At 41.6% G+C, this 16,294-nt stretch overlaps 1 protein-coding gene across 1 annotated transcript in view; it reads left to right on the forward strand.

Annotated features, from left to right (window-relative positions):
* Positions 1 to 513: 513 nt before the first annotated feature.
* LOC139382352 (glutamate receptor ionotropic, kainate 4-like) overlaps positions 514 to 16,294 on the forward strand; it is a 233,458-nt gene continuing 217,677 nt past the window's right edge. Inside the window, exon 1 of the mRNA XM_071126326.1 lies at positions 514 to 622. Within this exon, the coding sequence (XP_070982427.1) occupies positions 541 to 622 (82 nt within the window). The 5' untranslated portion in view covers positions 514 to 540. The remainder of the gene's footprint in view (positions 623 to 16,294) is intronic.

Genomic DNA, 16,294 nt, shown 5'->3' on the forward strand with positions numbered 1-16,294 from the left:
TTGATTATGGTTAATTTCAGTTCTTGTGAAAGTTAATAATAATGCTTTTTCTAATCAGGGAAGTGCAATGTAGCGTACCAGATAAACGAATAAGGCCTATACTTTGAGGCTGCGGTGAAGATAGATGGTAGTTGCTTTGTGTTCTCAGTGTGTGTGTGTGCTTGCGTGCGGATGTGTGTGTGCATGAGTCTGTGTCTGTGCGTGCCTGCGTGTATGTGTTCAGATGCCTGTGAACATGTGTATGCCCGCGTCATAGATTCTATTTATATCATTTTTATATGGTCAAACCAGAATGAATTTGGATCAGATATAGTTTGATTTCACACAAGAGTGACTATCATGTGGAACAGGTGCTAAGCTGATCCAGGATCAGAATCTGTGATCATGGGCAAAAACACAAACTAATACATGTGTGCCTGTCTTCATGTTAACGTGTGTAGGATCCAGGCTTCTATATAATTCCTACATCCATGTGTTATGTTCTCCAGGTGGCTGTGACAGAGGAACCCCCGGGGCAGGACCCATGAGGAGTCATAGAAGATGCTCGCAGCCTGGGCGCCTCTGCTCCTCTTAGCCATGTGGGTGAGATGTTCCTCCGCTGGGCCGCTCTCCTTCAGAATAGGTGAGTAGTCTGATCTCTGACCCTGCATGGCTGGAGGGCACAACTCACCTCTCCTCACTCCCTATTCAAAAGACGACATCACAAGAACTCCTCTATGTGTAATTCTAGGCCTGGCTGAGACTTGCTCTGACAGCTGATTGCTTCTTCATTGCATCTCAGCAGCACTTTGACCAGAGGTCGGTATCACTCCAATTGTACTGTAACAAGAAGAGGCGGTATTTTCTGAATGTTATATTCTGTCTGTTTCTGCCTGTCAGAGTGCAGAGTACTTTCTTGTGTGCAACCGAGTATCTTAACCAAACGGCTAGATAATCAAATTTTCTGCTACCATTTCCCGAGCCGCAGTGAAAAAAAGAGTGTCAAAATGAGTCATGATATTATACTTTGCCGTAATTGAGTGTTAGCTGGGAAAACCAGTTACCAGAGTGCTTTGCGTTCTTATTTAGACACATTTTAGTGTATGGTGTTTACAGGCCCATACTTGTTTTCACACTGAGATGAGAGTGAGGAGAGAGGGAGGACAGGGGTCCTAATCTCATTACGTTAATTTGCCAATCCGTAGCCGGCTATCCGCCAGGCGTAGAGCTTGGTCTGGGGCAGCAGTGACCTAGACATCTCTCTCTTACAGCAGCAGAGGCCACCTCAACATGGGCTGATTTCTAACAGCAATCACTCTGACAGCAGGAGATGGACAGACAGACGGTGCTGCTGTTGGTAGAGTCCAAGTAGAGAGTTTCAAGAGATGGGGCTCTGTAGTTTGGCTCTGCCGACCGTGTTTATGAGAGAGTGTATTATTGACATGGCAGGGTACGGGAGCTGTGATTGAAATCATAGGCGTTGAGGCTAACAGCAGCATAACAGCAGTCTATATTTATTTCTACAGTAGCATATCTTTAAAAACATCATGTATATTGGGTAGCAAGCCGTGCAGGGATCAGAGAAAGGTCTGACACGGTGAATGTGCCTTGCCGATCAATTATTAACGCGCCCAATATGCTTGCAGCGGAACTTCTCAGTTTGCTTCAGCCATCTCCATGTGATCGTGACAGGGAACAACAAACACACAGCTCCCCAGCTAGCACATTTGGTTCCTTGGAAGTTGCGGAAACGTACGTTTTTGATTTCCCATTGGTTCTGGGAACGAAGTGAAAAGTTTCCTGACCAGTAAGACGGAACGTTTTTAAACATTCTGAGAACGGAAAGTGTAGATTATTTGGAGGCTTTCTTAAAACGTTAACTGAATCTTTTAAGACAGTTGAAGTCGGAAGTTTACATACACATTAGCCAAATACATTTAAACTCAGTTTTTCACAATTCCTAACATTTAATCCTAGTAAAAATTCCCTGTCTTTCATCACATTCCCAGTGGGTCAGACGTTTACATACACTCAATTAGTATTTGGTAGAATTGCCTTTAAATTGTTTAACTTGTGTCAAATGTTTCGGTTAGCCTTCCACAAGCTTCCCACAATAAGTTGGTCTTTAAAATGGTGTATAATACTTATATGTTCGAGGAATTTTAATTATGAGATATCTGTTGTTTGAATTTGGCGCCCAGCACTTTCACTGGCCGGTTGTCATATCGATCCCATTAGCAGGATTTCAGCCGTAAGAAGTTTTAAACAGCTTGGAAAATGTCATGGCTTTAGAAGCTTCTGATAGGATAATTGACATCATTTGAGTCAATTGGAGGTGTACCTGTGGATGTATTTCAAGGCCTACCTTCAAACTCAGTGCCTCTTTGCTTGACATCATGGAAAAATCAAAAGAAATCAGCCAAGAACTCAGAAAAAAATGTAGACCTCCACAAGTCTGCTTCATCCTTGGGAGCAATTTCCAAACGCCTGAGTGTACCACGTTTATCTGTACAAACAATAGTACGCAAGTATAAACACAATGGGACCACGCAGCTGCCATACTGCTCAGGAAGGAGACGTGTTCTGTCTCCTAGAGATGAACGTACTTTGGTTGCAAAAAGTGCAAATCAATCCCAGAACAACAGCAGAGGACCTTGTGAAGATGCTGGAGGAAACGGGTACAAAAGTATCTATATCCACAGTAAAGCGAGTCCTATATCGACATAACCTGAAAGGCCGCACAGCAAGGTTGATTCAGCTGCTCCAAAACCACCATAAAAAAGCCAGATTACGGTTTGCAACTGCACATGGGGACAAAGATTGTACTTTTTGGAGAAATGTCCTCTGGTCTGATGAAACAAAAATAGAACTGTTTGGCCATAATAACCATCGTTATGTTTGGAGGAAAAAGGGAGAGGCTTGCAAGCCGAAGAACACCATCCTAACCGTAAAGCATGTAGGTGTCCATATCATGTTGTGGAGATGCTTTGCTGCAAGAGGGACTGGTGCACATCACAAAATAGATGGCACCATGAGGCAGGAAAATTAGGTGGAAATATTGAAGCAACATCTCAAAAAATCAGTCAGGAAGTTAAAGCTTGGTTGCAAATGGGTCTTCCAAATGGACAATGACCCCAAGCATACTTCCAAAGTTGTGGCAAAATGGCTTAAGGACAACAAAGTCAAGGTATTGGAGTGGCCATCACAATGCCTTGACCTCAATCTGAACTGAAAAAGCGTGTGTGAGCAAGGAGGCCTACAAACCTGATTCAGTTACACCAGCTCTGTCAGGAGGAATGGGCCAAAATTCACCCAACTTATTGTGGGAAGCTTGTGGAAGGCTACCCGAAACTTATGACACAAGTTAAACAATTTAATGGCAATGCTACCAAATACTAATTGAGTGTATGTACACTTCTGACCCACTGGGAATGTGATGAAAGAAATAATAGCTGAACTAAATAATTCTCTCAACTATAATTTTTACCCAGATTAAATGTCAGGAATTGTGAAAAACAGTTTAAATGTATTTGGCTATGGTGTATGTAAACTTCCGACTTCAACTGTATGTTGGCTGGTGATATGGATGTGATACGGATTCCCACTTGCACTTTGAAAAGCAATGATGTCGAGGTGAGTGAAATACGAATGATTCCATGCTGCCTCATGGTGTCACGTTCTGATGTTTATTTCCTTTGTTTTGTCTTTATTTAGTATGGTCAGGGTGTGAGTTGGGGTGGGCAGTCTATGTTTGTTTTTCTATGTTGGTTTTTGTGTTCAGCCTAGTATGGTTCTCAATCAGAGACAGGTGTCGTTAGTTGTCTCTGATTGAGAATCATACTTAGGTAGCCTGGGTTTCACTGTTGGTTTGTGGGTGTTTGTTTCCGTGTGAGTGTTTGTCGCCACACGGTACTGTTTCGGTTTTCATCACATCATTTATTGTTTTGTATTTCAGTGTTCAGTTTGTTTTTTAATAAATCGTCATGAACACTTAACACGCTTGGTCCGATCCTTACTCCTCTCCAGACGAAGAGGAAATCTGCCGTTACACATGGAAATAGTTGCCGTGTTTAGCTGTATACTGTATAGTCAGCTAACTAGTTGGTTGTTTTGTCTTGTTTCTACCAATGTACACTTCCAGTAAAAAGCTTTAGAACACCTACTCATGCAAGGGTTTTTCTTTATTTTTACTTTTTTCTACATTGTAGAAATGTATTTCACATGAATTAACAGTTGTGCCTTCTTAAAAGTTAATTTGTGGAACTTCTGTCCTTAATGTGTTTGAGCCAATCAGTTGTGACAAGATAGACCTATTTGGTAAAAGACCAAGTCCATATTTTAGCAAGAACAGCTCAAATAAGCAAAGAGAAATGACAGTTACTTTAAGACACGAAGGTCAGTCAATCCGGAAAATGTCAAGAACTTTGAAAGTTTCTTCAAGTGCAGTCGCAAAAACCATCAAGCGCTATGATGAAACTGGCTCTCGTGAGGACCACCACAGGAATGGAAGATCCAGGGTTACCTCTGCTGCAGAGGATAAGTTAATTAGAGTTACCAGCCTCAGAATTTGCAGCCCAAATAAATGCTTCAAAGTTCAAGTAACAGAAACATCTCAACATCAACTGTTCAGAGGAGACTGCATGAATCAGGCCTTCGGGGTCGTATTGCTGCAAAGAAACCACTACAATAGGACACCAATAATAAGAAGAGACTTGCTTGAGCCAAGAAACACGAGCAATGAATCTTTGACAGGTGGAAATTTGTCCTTTGGTCTGGAGTCCTAATTTGAGATTTTTGGTTCCAACCGCCGTGTCTGTGTGAGACGCGGTGTGGATGAACGGATGATCTCCGCATGTGTATTTCCCACCGTAAAGAATGGAGGAGGTGGTGTGGGGATGCATTGCTGGTGACACTGTCTGTGATTTATTTAGATTTCAAGGTACACTTAACCAGCATGGCTACCACAGCATTCTGCAGTGATACGCCATCCCATCTGGTTTGGGCTTAGTGGGACTATCATTTGTTTTTCAACAGGACAATGACCCAACACACCTCCAGGCTGTGTAAGGGCTATTTTACCAATAAGGAGAGTGATGGAGTTCTGCATCAGATGACCTGGAAACCACAATTCCCTGAACTCAACCCAATTGAGATGGTTTGGGATGAGTCAGACCGCAGAGTGAAGGAATAGAAGCCAACAAGTGCTCAGCATATGTGGGAACTCCTTCAAGACGGTTGGAAAAGCATTCCAGGTGAAGCTGGTTGGGAGAATGCCAAGAGTGCACAAAGCTGTCATCAAGGCAAAGGCTATTTGAAGAATCTCAAATAAAATATGTTTTGATTTGTTTTACATTTTTTTGGTTACTACATGTTTCCCTATGTGTTATTTCATAATTTTGATGTATTCACCATTATTCTACAATGTAGAAAATAGTAAAAATAAAGAAAAACCCTTTAATGAGTAGGTGTTCTAAAACTTTTGACCAGCAGTGTAATTCATATGGAAATGGCCCAAGTTCCTTGTTATGGAGTAGGTAGCTAACTAGTTAGTCTATCTGTTGTGGTAAATATGGGCAGCGCTCACAAAGCATCAACCTCAGCTGTCACTTTCTCTAGCTAGCCATACAGACAACAAGCTAACTAGCCACCGAAATGAAGGCTAGAGTTATTTGTGTTTATCTGTTTGGCTTCGGTTATGGTTTGTCATCTTTGCTAGGTGAAGATATTCATAGGCTATACATTGCCTCGTTTTCAATTATTTGACAGCTTAGCTGTCGAGTTAGGGTAGTAGATGCCCATGCAGTGGAGTTCATATGATGAGTTGGATATTTGTTTACATAGCCAGCTAACAAGTTGCTTGTTTTGTCCAGTTTCTACCGATGCAATTAATTTGGAAGCTGTCTCAGCCGCGTAAGTAATCAGCTAACATTTGGCGAACTAGTTAAAATGAAATCATAGTATATATACTCAGCAAAAAAAGAAACGTCCCTTTTTCAGGACCCTGTCTTTCAAAGATAATTCGTAAAAATCCAAATAACTTCACAGATTTTCATTCTAAAGGGTTTAACCACGGTTTCCATGTTTGTTCATTGAACCATAAACAATTAATGATCATGCACCTGTGGAACGGTTGTTAAGAAATGTTAGGACACTAAAGAGGCCTTTCTACTGACTCTGAAAAACACAAAAAGAAAGATGCCCAGGGTCCCTTCTCATCTGCGTGAACGTGCCTTAGGCATGCTGCAAGGAGGCATGAGGACTGCAAATGTGGCCAGGGCAATAAATTGCAATGTCCGTGCTGTGAGACGCCTAAGACAGCCCTACAGGGAGGCAGGATGGACAGCTTATCATCCTTGCAGTGTCAGACCACGTGTAACAACACCTGCACAGGATCTGTACATCCGAACATCACAGCTGCAGGACAGGTACAGGAGGGCAACAACAACTGCCCGAGTTACACCAGGAACGCACAATCCCTCCATCACTGCTCAGACTGTCCACAAATGGCTGAGAGAGGCTGGACTGAGGGCTTGTAGGCCTGTTGTAAGGCAGGTCCTCACCAGACATCACCGCCAACAACGTCGCTTATGGGCACAAACTCACCGTCGCTGGACTAGACAGGACTGGCAAAAAGTGCTCTTCACTGACGAGTCGTGGTTTTGCCTCTCCAGGGGTGATGGTCGGATTCTCGTTTATCGTCGAAAGAATGAGCATTACACCGAGGCCTGTACTCTGGAGCGGGATCGATTTGGAGGTGGAGGGTCCTTCATGGTCTGGGGCGGTGTGTCACAGCATCGTCGAACTGAGCTTGTTGTCATTGCAGGCAATCTCAACGCTGTGCATTACAGGGAAGACATCCTCCTCCCTCATATGGTACCCTTCCTGCAGGCTCATCCTGGCATGACAATGCCACCAGCCATACTGCTCATTCTGTGCGGGATTTCCTGCAAGACAGGAATGTCAGTGTTCTGCCATGGCCAGCGAAGAGCCCGGATCTCAATCCCATTGAGCACGTCTGGGACCTGTTGGATCGGTGGGTGAGGGCTAGGGCCATTCCCCCCAGGAAGGTCCGGGAACTTGCAGGTGCCTTGGTGGAAGAGTGGGTTAACACCTCACAGCAAGAACTGGCAAATCTGGTGCAGTCCACTTGGAGGAGATGCACTGCAGTACTTAATGCAGCTGGTGGCCACACCAGATACTGACTGCTACTTTTGATTTCGACCCCCTCTTTGTTCAGGGACACATTATTCAATTTCTGTTAGTCACATGTCTGTGGAACTTGTTCTGTTTATGTCTCAGTTGTTTAATCTTATTATGTTCATACAAATATTTACACATTAAGTTTTCTGAAAATAAATGCAGTTGACAGTGGGAGGACGTTTATTTTTTTGCGGAGTTTAGTATGTAGTAAATTCTCATTAAGTGTATAGTATACATTATGTTAGTATGGGTATTCGAACACAGCTCTGGTCTGTACTTAATCTTATTGAGAGAGGTTACCTACATTTTGAAATAGTCTCTGAATAGTTGTTTGCTTTTTTTTACATTGGTACAGAAGTAAGAATCGTTGTCAATCCAATAGCCTACAGTACTTTGTGCGGGTTTTGAAATACTTTCTGAATATGGTCATATTTTGAATATTATTATTTATTCATATGTAAATAATATGGTACATTTTAAATGGTAATTTAGTTAAATGTACTATAATTTAAATACTCTAGGGTTCTTGTCTTAATCGTTTTTTGATAGTTTCTTTACACAATGGAAGAGTGTTATTCCTATTCAAATCAAATCAAATTTATTTATATAGCCCTTCGTACATCGGCTGATATCTCAAAGTGCTGTACAGAAACCCAGCCTAAAACCCCAAACAGCAAGCAATGCAGGTGTAGAAGCACGGTGGCTAGGAAAAACTCCCTAGAAAGGCCAAAACCTAGGAAGAAACCTAGAGAGGAACCAGGATATGTGGGGTGGCCAGTCCTCTTCTGGCTGTGCCGGGTGGAGATTATAACAGAACATGGCCAAGATGTTCAAATGTTCATAAATGTCTGGGCCAACCCAGACAGGATGATCACATTGACATGAATGTTGACATGAATGTGGTATCATATTAAAGAAGAGGTTGTGCTCTTTAAAATTAAGTGACTGTAATTTGTTCTTTGTTTTTGAGTTGTCTGTTTGTTTGAAATGTGTGAGAAAATGAGCTTGAAAAATCTCAGTAATCTACAGCAGCATTCTAGAATTATATTGGGGTCTAAAGGGTTAAATAACATTCTTAGAACTTTCTTTGTATGTTACTAATGTTTTCTTGTGTTTTTTATGGAAAGTTTTCTTAATGTTCTCAGAATGACTTTAAATTTAACTATGAGGAAACCTGTAGAAAACATTATGCTGAAGTACTGAAATTCCCACAGAAGAATGTTGTTTCTTAACATTCTAAATGTTCTGAGAAAATGACATTATATAGAACCATGAGGAAACTTGTGAAAAACGTTATGCTAAAGTACTGAAATTCCCACAGAAGAGCGTTCTTAACATTCTGAGAACATGACTTTAAATAGAACCACATGAAAACCTGTAGGAAACGTTATGCTGAAGTACTGAAATGACCACCTAAGGAACATAAGGTTCTTAGAATGTTATGTGCTTGCTGTGTAACCTGCACCATTTCCAGGACATTGTGGGAAGGTTGTATGCAAATTAACTATATGACAACCACATTTTCACCAAGCTCAAAGAAACAAATGGTTCTTAGAACGTTATGTGGTAGCTGGGTCCCAATTCCAGAATTCTGTTGGATAATTAGTGAATGCTGTATTATACCTCCTCCTCTGTTTTCTCCTACCCTCCCACCTTCCCTCCCTCCGCCACCTCACATCTCTCTACAAAGGCACCTCTAAAGCGGAGCTAATGTTTATTCCCATCTTGTTTTAGTTGATAGTTAATTAGGTGGTCGGGCCTCTGTTTTCCCCCCTCTCTGATTTCAGGCGGCGGGAGCTAGACGGCGTTGAAGCTTGTCAGTGGCACGCCGTGGAGCCGGCATTAGCGTCGGGGCTGTTATTTCACTCCTGTATGTCTTTTCCTGACGCCCGCCGCCGCACTCCAGGAGGTGATATTTAACTCCGCTAGGCCCCTCGAGTCCTGCCTGGCTGCCGGAATGTCACTGTTGGGCCTTCATACGTAATGAATACATGATAACAGGCCTAAATAGCATCGCTACGCTAGCATCACACCCCACTGTCAGCCAATAGTTTGGGAGGGGAGAACAGGTGAAATGAGGAGACTGTCACGACTCCTACAGAAGGTGGCTCCCCTTCCTGTTCGGGTGGTGCTCGGCGGTCGTCGTCACCGGCCTACTAGCTTCCACCGCCTGACTTCTTCCCCACTACATCCCGGGCGTTACAGAGACAAGGATGTTGTCTTTGGTTGAGTCTTAATTCTCCACCCTTGCACACTCCTCGTCATGGACTTTAGTTAAAAGCATGTGATTGGTGTAAGCATTGGCTGGAGTGAGTTTCCACCATTGTTAAATCCATGTGTGAAAGTGTACACTTTGGGAGAAGGGTGGAGAATCGGGAAGCAGGACATGCCTCTTTTTGTTTGGCAGATTGATTATAGATTTGTAGAATACAGTATGGTCAGATGATTGAGATGACATGATTGAGACTGGTGTGGTATTTCATTTACCTAGGAGGCACTTGAAAAAACTAAATACATATTTCTGATTTTACAGCTGCACCATCGAGAGTAGAGGTCGACCGATTATGATTTTTCAACGCCAATGCTGAAAAAGCCGATACCGATTGATCGGCCAATTAAAAAAACATATATATATATATATACAGTGCCTTGCGAAAGTATTCGGCCCCCTTGAACTTTGCGACCTTTTGCCACATTTCAGGCTTTTAACATAAATATATAAAACTGTATTTTTTTGTGAAGAATCAACAACAAGTGGGACACAATCATGAAGTGGAACGACATTTATTGGATATTTCAAACTTTTTTAACAAATAAAAAACTGAAAAATTGGGCGTGCAAAATTATTCAGCCCCTTTACTTTCAGTGCAGCAAACTCTCTCCAGAAGTTCAGTGAGGATCTCTGAATGATCCAATGTTGACCTAAATGACTAATGATGATAAATACAATCCACCTGTGTGTAATCAAGTCTCCGTATAAATGCACCTGCACTGTGATAGTCTCAGAGGTCTGTTAAAAGCGCAGAGAGCATCATGAAGAACAAGGAACACATCAGGCAGGTCCGAGATACTGTTGTGAAGAAGTTTAAAGCCGGATTTGGATACAAAAAGATTTCCCAAGCTTTAAACATCCCAAGGAGCACTGTGCAAGCGATAATATTGAAATGGAAGGAGTATCAGACCACTGCAAATCTACCAAGACCTGGCCGTCCCTCTAAACTTTCAGCTCATACAAGGAGAAGACTAATCAGAGATGCAGCCAAGAGGCCCATGATCACTCTGGATGAACTGCAGAGATCTACAGCTGAGGTGGGAGACTCTGTCCATAGGACAACAATCAGTCGTATATTGCACAAATCTGGCCTTTATGGAAGAGTGGCAAGAAGAAAGCCATTTCTTAAAGATATCCATAAAAAGTGTAGTTTAAAGTTTGCCATAAGCCACCTGGGAGACACACCAAACATGTGGAAGAAGGTGCTCTGGTCAGATGAAACCAAAATTGAACTTTTTGGCAACAATGCAAAATGTTATGTTTGGCGTAAAAGCAACACAGCTGAACACACCATCCCCACTGTCAAACATGGTGTGGTGGCAGTATCATGGTTTGGGCCTGCTTTTCTTCAGCAGGGACAGGGAAGATGGTTAAAATTGATGGGAAGATGGATGGAGCCAAATACAGGACCATTCTGGAAGAAAACCTGATGGAGTCTGCAAAAGACCTGAGACTGGGACGGAGATTTGTCTTCCAACAAGACAATGATCCAAAACATAAAGCAAAATCTACAATGGAATGGTTCAAAAATAAACATATCCAGGTGTGAGAATGGCCAAGTCAAAGTCCTGACATGAATCCAATCGAGAATCTGTGTAAAGAACTGAAAACTGCTGTTCACAAATGCTCTCCATCCAACCTCACTGAGCTTGAGCTGTTTTGCAAGGAGGAATGGGAAAAAATGTCAGTCTCTCGATGTGCAAAACTGATAGAGACATACCCCAAGCGACTTACAGCTGTAATCGCAGCAAAAGGTGGCGCTACAAAGTATTAACTTAAGGGGGCTGAATAATTTTGCACGCCCAATTTTTCAGTTTTTGATTTGTTAAAAAAGTTTGAAATATCCAATAAATGTCGTTCCACTTCATGATTGTGTCCCACTTGTTGTTGATTCTTCACAAAAAAATACAGTTTTATATCTTTATGTTAAAAGCCTGAAATGTGGCAAAAGGTCGCAAAGTTCAGAATACTTTCGCAAGGCACTGTATATATATATATATATATATATATATATATATATATATATTTATTTGTAATAATGACAATTGCAACAATACTGAATGAACACTTATTTTAACTTAATATAACACATCAATAAAATCTATTTAGCCTCAAATAAATAATGAAACATGTTCAATTTGGTTTAAATAATGCAAAAACAAAGTGTTGGAGAAGAATGTAAAAGTACAATATGTGCCATGTAAAAAAGCTAACGTTTAATTTCCTTGCTCAGAACATGAGAACATATGAAAGCTGATGGTTCCTTTTAACGAGTCTTCAATATTCCCAGGTAAGAAGTTTTAGGTTGTAGTTATTATAGGAATTAAAGGACTATTTCCCTCTACCATTTGTATTTCATATACCTTTGACTATTGGATGTTCTTATAGGCACTTTAGTATTGTCAGTGTAACAGTATAGCTTCCGTCCCTCTCCTCGCCCCTACCTGGGCTCGAACCAGGAACACATCGACAACAGCCACCCTCGAAGCGTCGTTACCCATCGCTCCACAAAAGCTGCAGCCCTTGCAGAGCAAGGGGAACAACTACTTCAAGGTCTCAGAGCGAGTGACGTCACCGATTGAAACGCTATTAGCGTGCACCCCGCTAACTAGCTAGCAATTTCACATCGTTTACACCAGCCTAATCTCAGGAGTTGATAGGCTTGAAATCATAAACAGCTCAGTGCTTGAAGCACAGCGAAGAGCTGCTGGCAAACGCACGAAAGTGCTGTTTGAATGAATGCTTACGAGCCGGTTGCTACCTACCACCGCTCAGTCAGACTGCTCTATCAAATATCAAATCATAGACTTAATTATAACATAATAACACACAGAAATACGAGCCTTAGGTCATTTAATATGGTCAAATCCGAAAACTATAATTTTGAAAACAAAACATTTATTCTTTCAGTGAAATACAGAACCGTTCAGTATTTTATCTAACGGGTGGCATCCCTAAGTCTAAATATTGCTGTTACATTGCACAACCTTCAAAGTTATGTCATAATGATGTACAATTCTGGCAAATTAATTACAGTCTTCGTTAGGAATAAATGGTCTTCACACAGTTCACAACGAACCAGGCGGCCCAAACTGCTGCATATACCCTGACTCTGCTTGCACGGAACGCAAGAGAAGTGACACAATTTCCCTAGTTAAAAGAAATTCATGTTAGCAGGCAATATTAACTAAATATGCAGGTTTAAAGATATATACTTGTGTATTGATTTTAAAGAAAGGCATTGATGTTTATGGTTAGGTACACATTGGTGCAATGACAGTGCTTTTTTTCGCGAATGTGCTTGTTAAATAATCACCTGTTTGGCGAAGTGGGCTGTGATTCGATGAGAAATTAACAGGCACTGCATCGATTATATGTAACGCAGGACAAGTTAGATAAACTAGTAATATCATCATCCATGTGTAGTTAACTGGTGATTATGTTAAGATTGATTGTTTTTTATAAGATAAGTTTAATGCTAGCGAGCAACTTAACTTGGCCTCTTGCTGCACTCGCTTAACAGGTAGTCAGCCTGCCACGCAGTCTCCTCATGGAGTGCAATGTAATCGGCCACAATCGGTGTCCAAAAATGCTGATTATCGATTGTTATGAAAACTTGAAAATCGGCCCTAATTAAATCAGCCATTCCGATTAATCGGTCGACCTCTAATCGAGAGCATGACTGGTTGCATCACCGGCTGGTATGGCATCTGCTTGGTATCCGACCGGAAGGCGCTACAGAGTGTAGTGCATACGGCCCAGTACATCACTGGGACCATGCCTACTTCTATCCAGGACCTCTATACCAAGCGGTGTCAAAGGAAGGCCCTAAAAATGGTCAAATACTCCAGCCACCCCAGTCATACACTGTTCTCTCTGCTACCACACAGCAAGTGGTACCGGAGCGCCAAGTCTAGGTCCAAAAGGCTCCTTAACAGCTTCTATCCCCAAGCCATAAGACTACTAAACAGTTAATCAAATGGCTACTTGGACTATTTGTATTGACCCTCTTTTTTACGCTGCTGCTACTCGCTGTTTATTATCTATGCGTAGTGACTTTACCCCTAGCTACATGTACATACCTCATTTACCTCTACTAACCTGTACCTCCACACATTGACTCTTGACATTTTCCGGATTAACTGACCTTTGTGTCTTAAAGTAATGATGCTTCGTTTTTGTTATGTTATTGTGTTGACTTTTTTTCCAGACTTTATTTAATTACATTTTTTTTTTTTTTTAATTGCTAATATTTTCGTACTTTAAAAAAAACTGCTTGTAAGTAAGCATTTCACAGTAAGGTCTACACCAGTTTTTATTTCAGCTCATGTGACAAATTAAATTAGATTTTGAAAAAGCGAGTGCAGTACTATTTCAGTTTATAATTTTCACAGTTAAGAACAAAATGTATTTGTTACCTCATACTGCCCCTAATGTTTACCTACAGCAATATTCTTCAGCAACACAATGAGTAAACACTACAGAAAATGTTTATTAATTAATATAATTTTTATGATTGTTTTCTCTCTACTGAGGGAGGGAGGCCAAACTTGAAATATACAGTACCAGTAAAAAGTTTGGACACACCAACTCAAATTAGGGTTTTTCTGTATTTGTACCATTTTCTACATTGTAGAATAATAGTGTTAAACAAATCGTGTTAAACAAATCTAAATATATTTTATATTTGAGATGCTTCAAAGTTGCCTCCCTTTGCTTTGATTACAGCTTTTCACACTCTTGGCATTCTCTCAACCAGCTTAATGATGTAGTCACCTGGAATCCATTTCAATTAACAGGTGCGCCTTGTTAAAAGTTAATTTGTGGAATTTCTTTCCTTCTTAATGCACTTCAGCCAATCAGTTGTGTTGAGACAAGGTAGGGGTGGTATACAGAAAATAGCCCTATTTTGTAAAAGTCAATTTTATGGCAAGAATACAAGAACAGCTCAAATAAGCAAAGAGAAATGACAGTCTATCATTACTTTAAGACACAAAGGTCAGTTAATCCGGAAAATGTCAAGAACTTTGAAAGCTTCTTCAAGTGCAGTCACAAAAACCACAATGCGCTATGATGAAACTGGTTCTCATGAGGACCGCCACAGGAAAGGAAGACCCAGAGTTACCTCTGCTGCAGAGGATAAGTTCATTAGAGTTACCAGCCTCAGAAATTTCAGCCCAAATAAATGCTTCACAGAGTTTAAGTAACAGACACATCTCAACATCAACTGTTCATTGGAGACTGCGTGAATCAGGCCTTCATGATTAAATTGCTGCAAAGAAACCACTACTAAAGGACATCAATAATAAGAAGAGACTTGCTTGGGCCAAGAAACAAGAGCAATGGACATTAGACCGGTGGAAATCTGTCCTTTGGTCGGATGAGTTCAAATTTGCGATTTTTGGTTCCAACCACCGTGTCTTTGTCAGACGCAGAGTAAGTGAACAGATGTTCTCCACATGTCTGGTTCCCACCGTGAAGCATGGAGGAGGAGGTGTGACGGTGTGGGGGTTCTGTCTGTGATTTATTTAGAATTCATGGCTACCACATTTGTTGTTCAACAGGACAATGACCAAACACACCTCCAAACACACCTCCAGGCTGTGTAAGGGCTATTTGACCAAGGAGGAGAGTGATTGAGGGCTGCATCCGATGACCAGGCCGCCATAATCACCCGACCTCAACCCAATTGAGGTGGTTTGGATGAGTTGGACCACAGAGTGAAGGAAAAGCAGCCAACAAGTGCTCGGCATATGTGGGTTCCAGGTGAAGCTGGTTAAGAGAATGCCAAGAGTGTGCAATGCTGTCCTCAAGGCAAAGGGTGGCTACTTTGAAAAATCTCAAATATATTTTGATGTAACACTTTTTTTGGTTACTACATGATTCTATATGTGTTATTTAATAGTTTTGATGTCTTCACTATTATTCTAAATTGTAGAAAAACGCTGGAATGAATAGATAGGTGTGTCCAAACTCGGACTAGTACTGAATGCATCAAGTTACCACACACGCATGAGCGCACACACAATCACACACGCACCTGTTGACACCAACATGAGCACACAAACACAGTGCACGCACACTCAAGCGCGCGCACACACACACACACCTCCCTGCAGTGTTTATTAGAGATCTCTCCCCAGCTTAAGGACTCAGTGCAGCATGAATGACAGATGACCCTCTTCCTGCTTATTCTCCCCCTAATGGATGTGTACAGGCAGAGACTCACTCATCAGCGCCTCATATCAATTTGCCCACGCTGCAGCGGTGTCACACCACATGTAGACGCTCCGTGGGGAACTAGCTAGATCTAACCGGTGTAAAGACGAACTCTAGAGGCGGCTCCCTGCTTTAATGTGAACAAAAGTGTTGTGCAGCAGTGGCGGCCAAGCAGACGCATGTGTTTTATATCATGGCAGGCGACGTTAGCCGAAATGATCTCATTTCAAAATATGCACAGGTAGCGGTTGTGACAGAGGGGGGAATTTGTGCCTGTTCGAGCGGATGGGATGTACTGTAGTCAGCCTGCAGGGAGTAGTGCCAGGTAGACTCACCCAGAGAGGAGGAAGAGAGAAGAAAGGAGGGAGGAGAGGAGAGGAATACTCTAGTAGCAACTCCAGCCCTTGGCCATGAGAACAAAGACAACAGTTTATTGCTTTGATAAATCATGTTGGTGCTGATGTTTCACTGCTGGCGATACCCCTCAGGGTTCTGATCTGGTTAAAAATGAATGATCTTGATTATTAGGCCTGTATCACTATAGGTGGGTATCAATATACTGATTCACAGATGGAAATTATACATATGTATCATGCTAACATCCCTGTATCGATACATATCGTG

This window comes from Oncorhynchus clarkii, chromosome 24 (genome assembly GCF_045791955.1).
Source record: "Oncorhynchus clarkii lewisi isolate Uvic-CL-2024 chromosome 24, UVic_Ocla_1.0, whole genome shotgun sequence".
Taxonomy (NCBI): domain Eukaryota; kingdom Metazoa; phylum Chordata; class Actinopteri; order Salmoniformes; family Salmonidae; genus Oncorhynchus; species Oncorhynchus clarkii.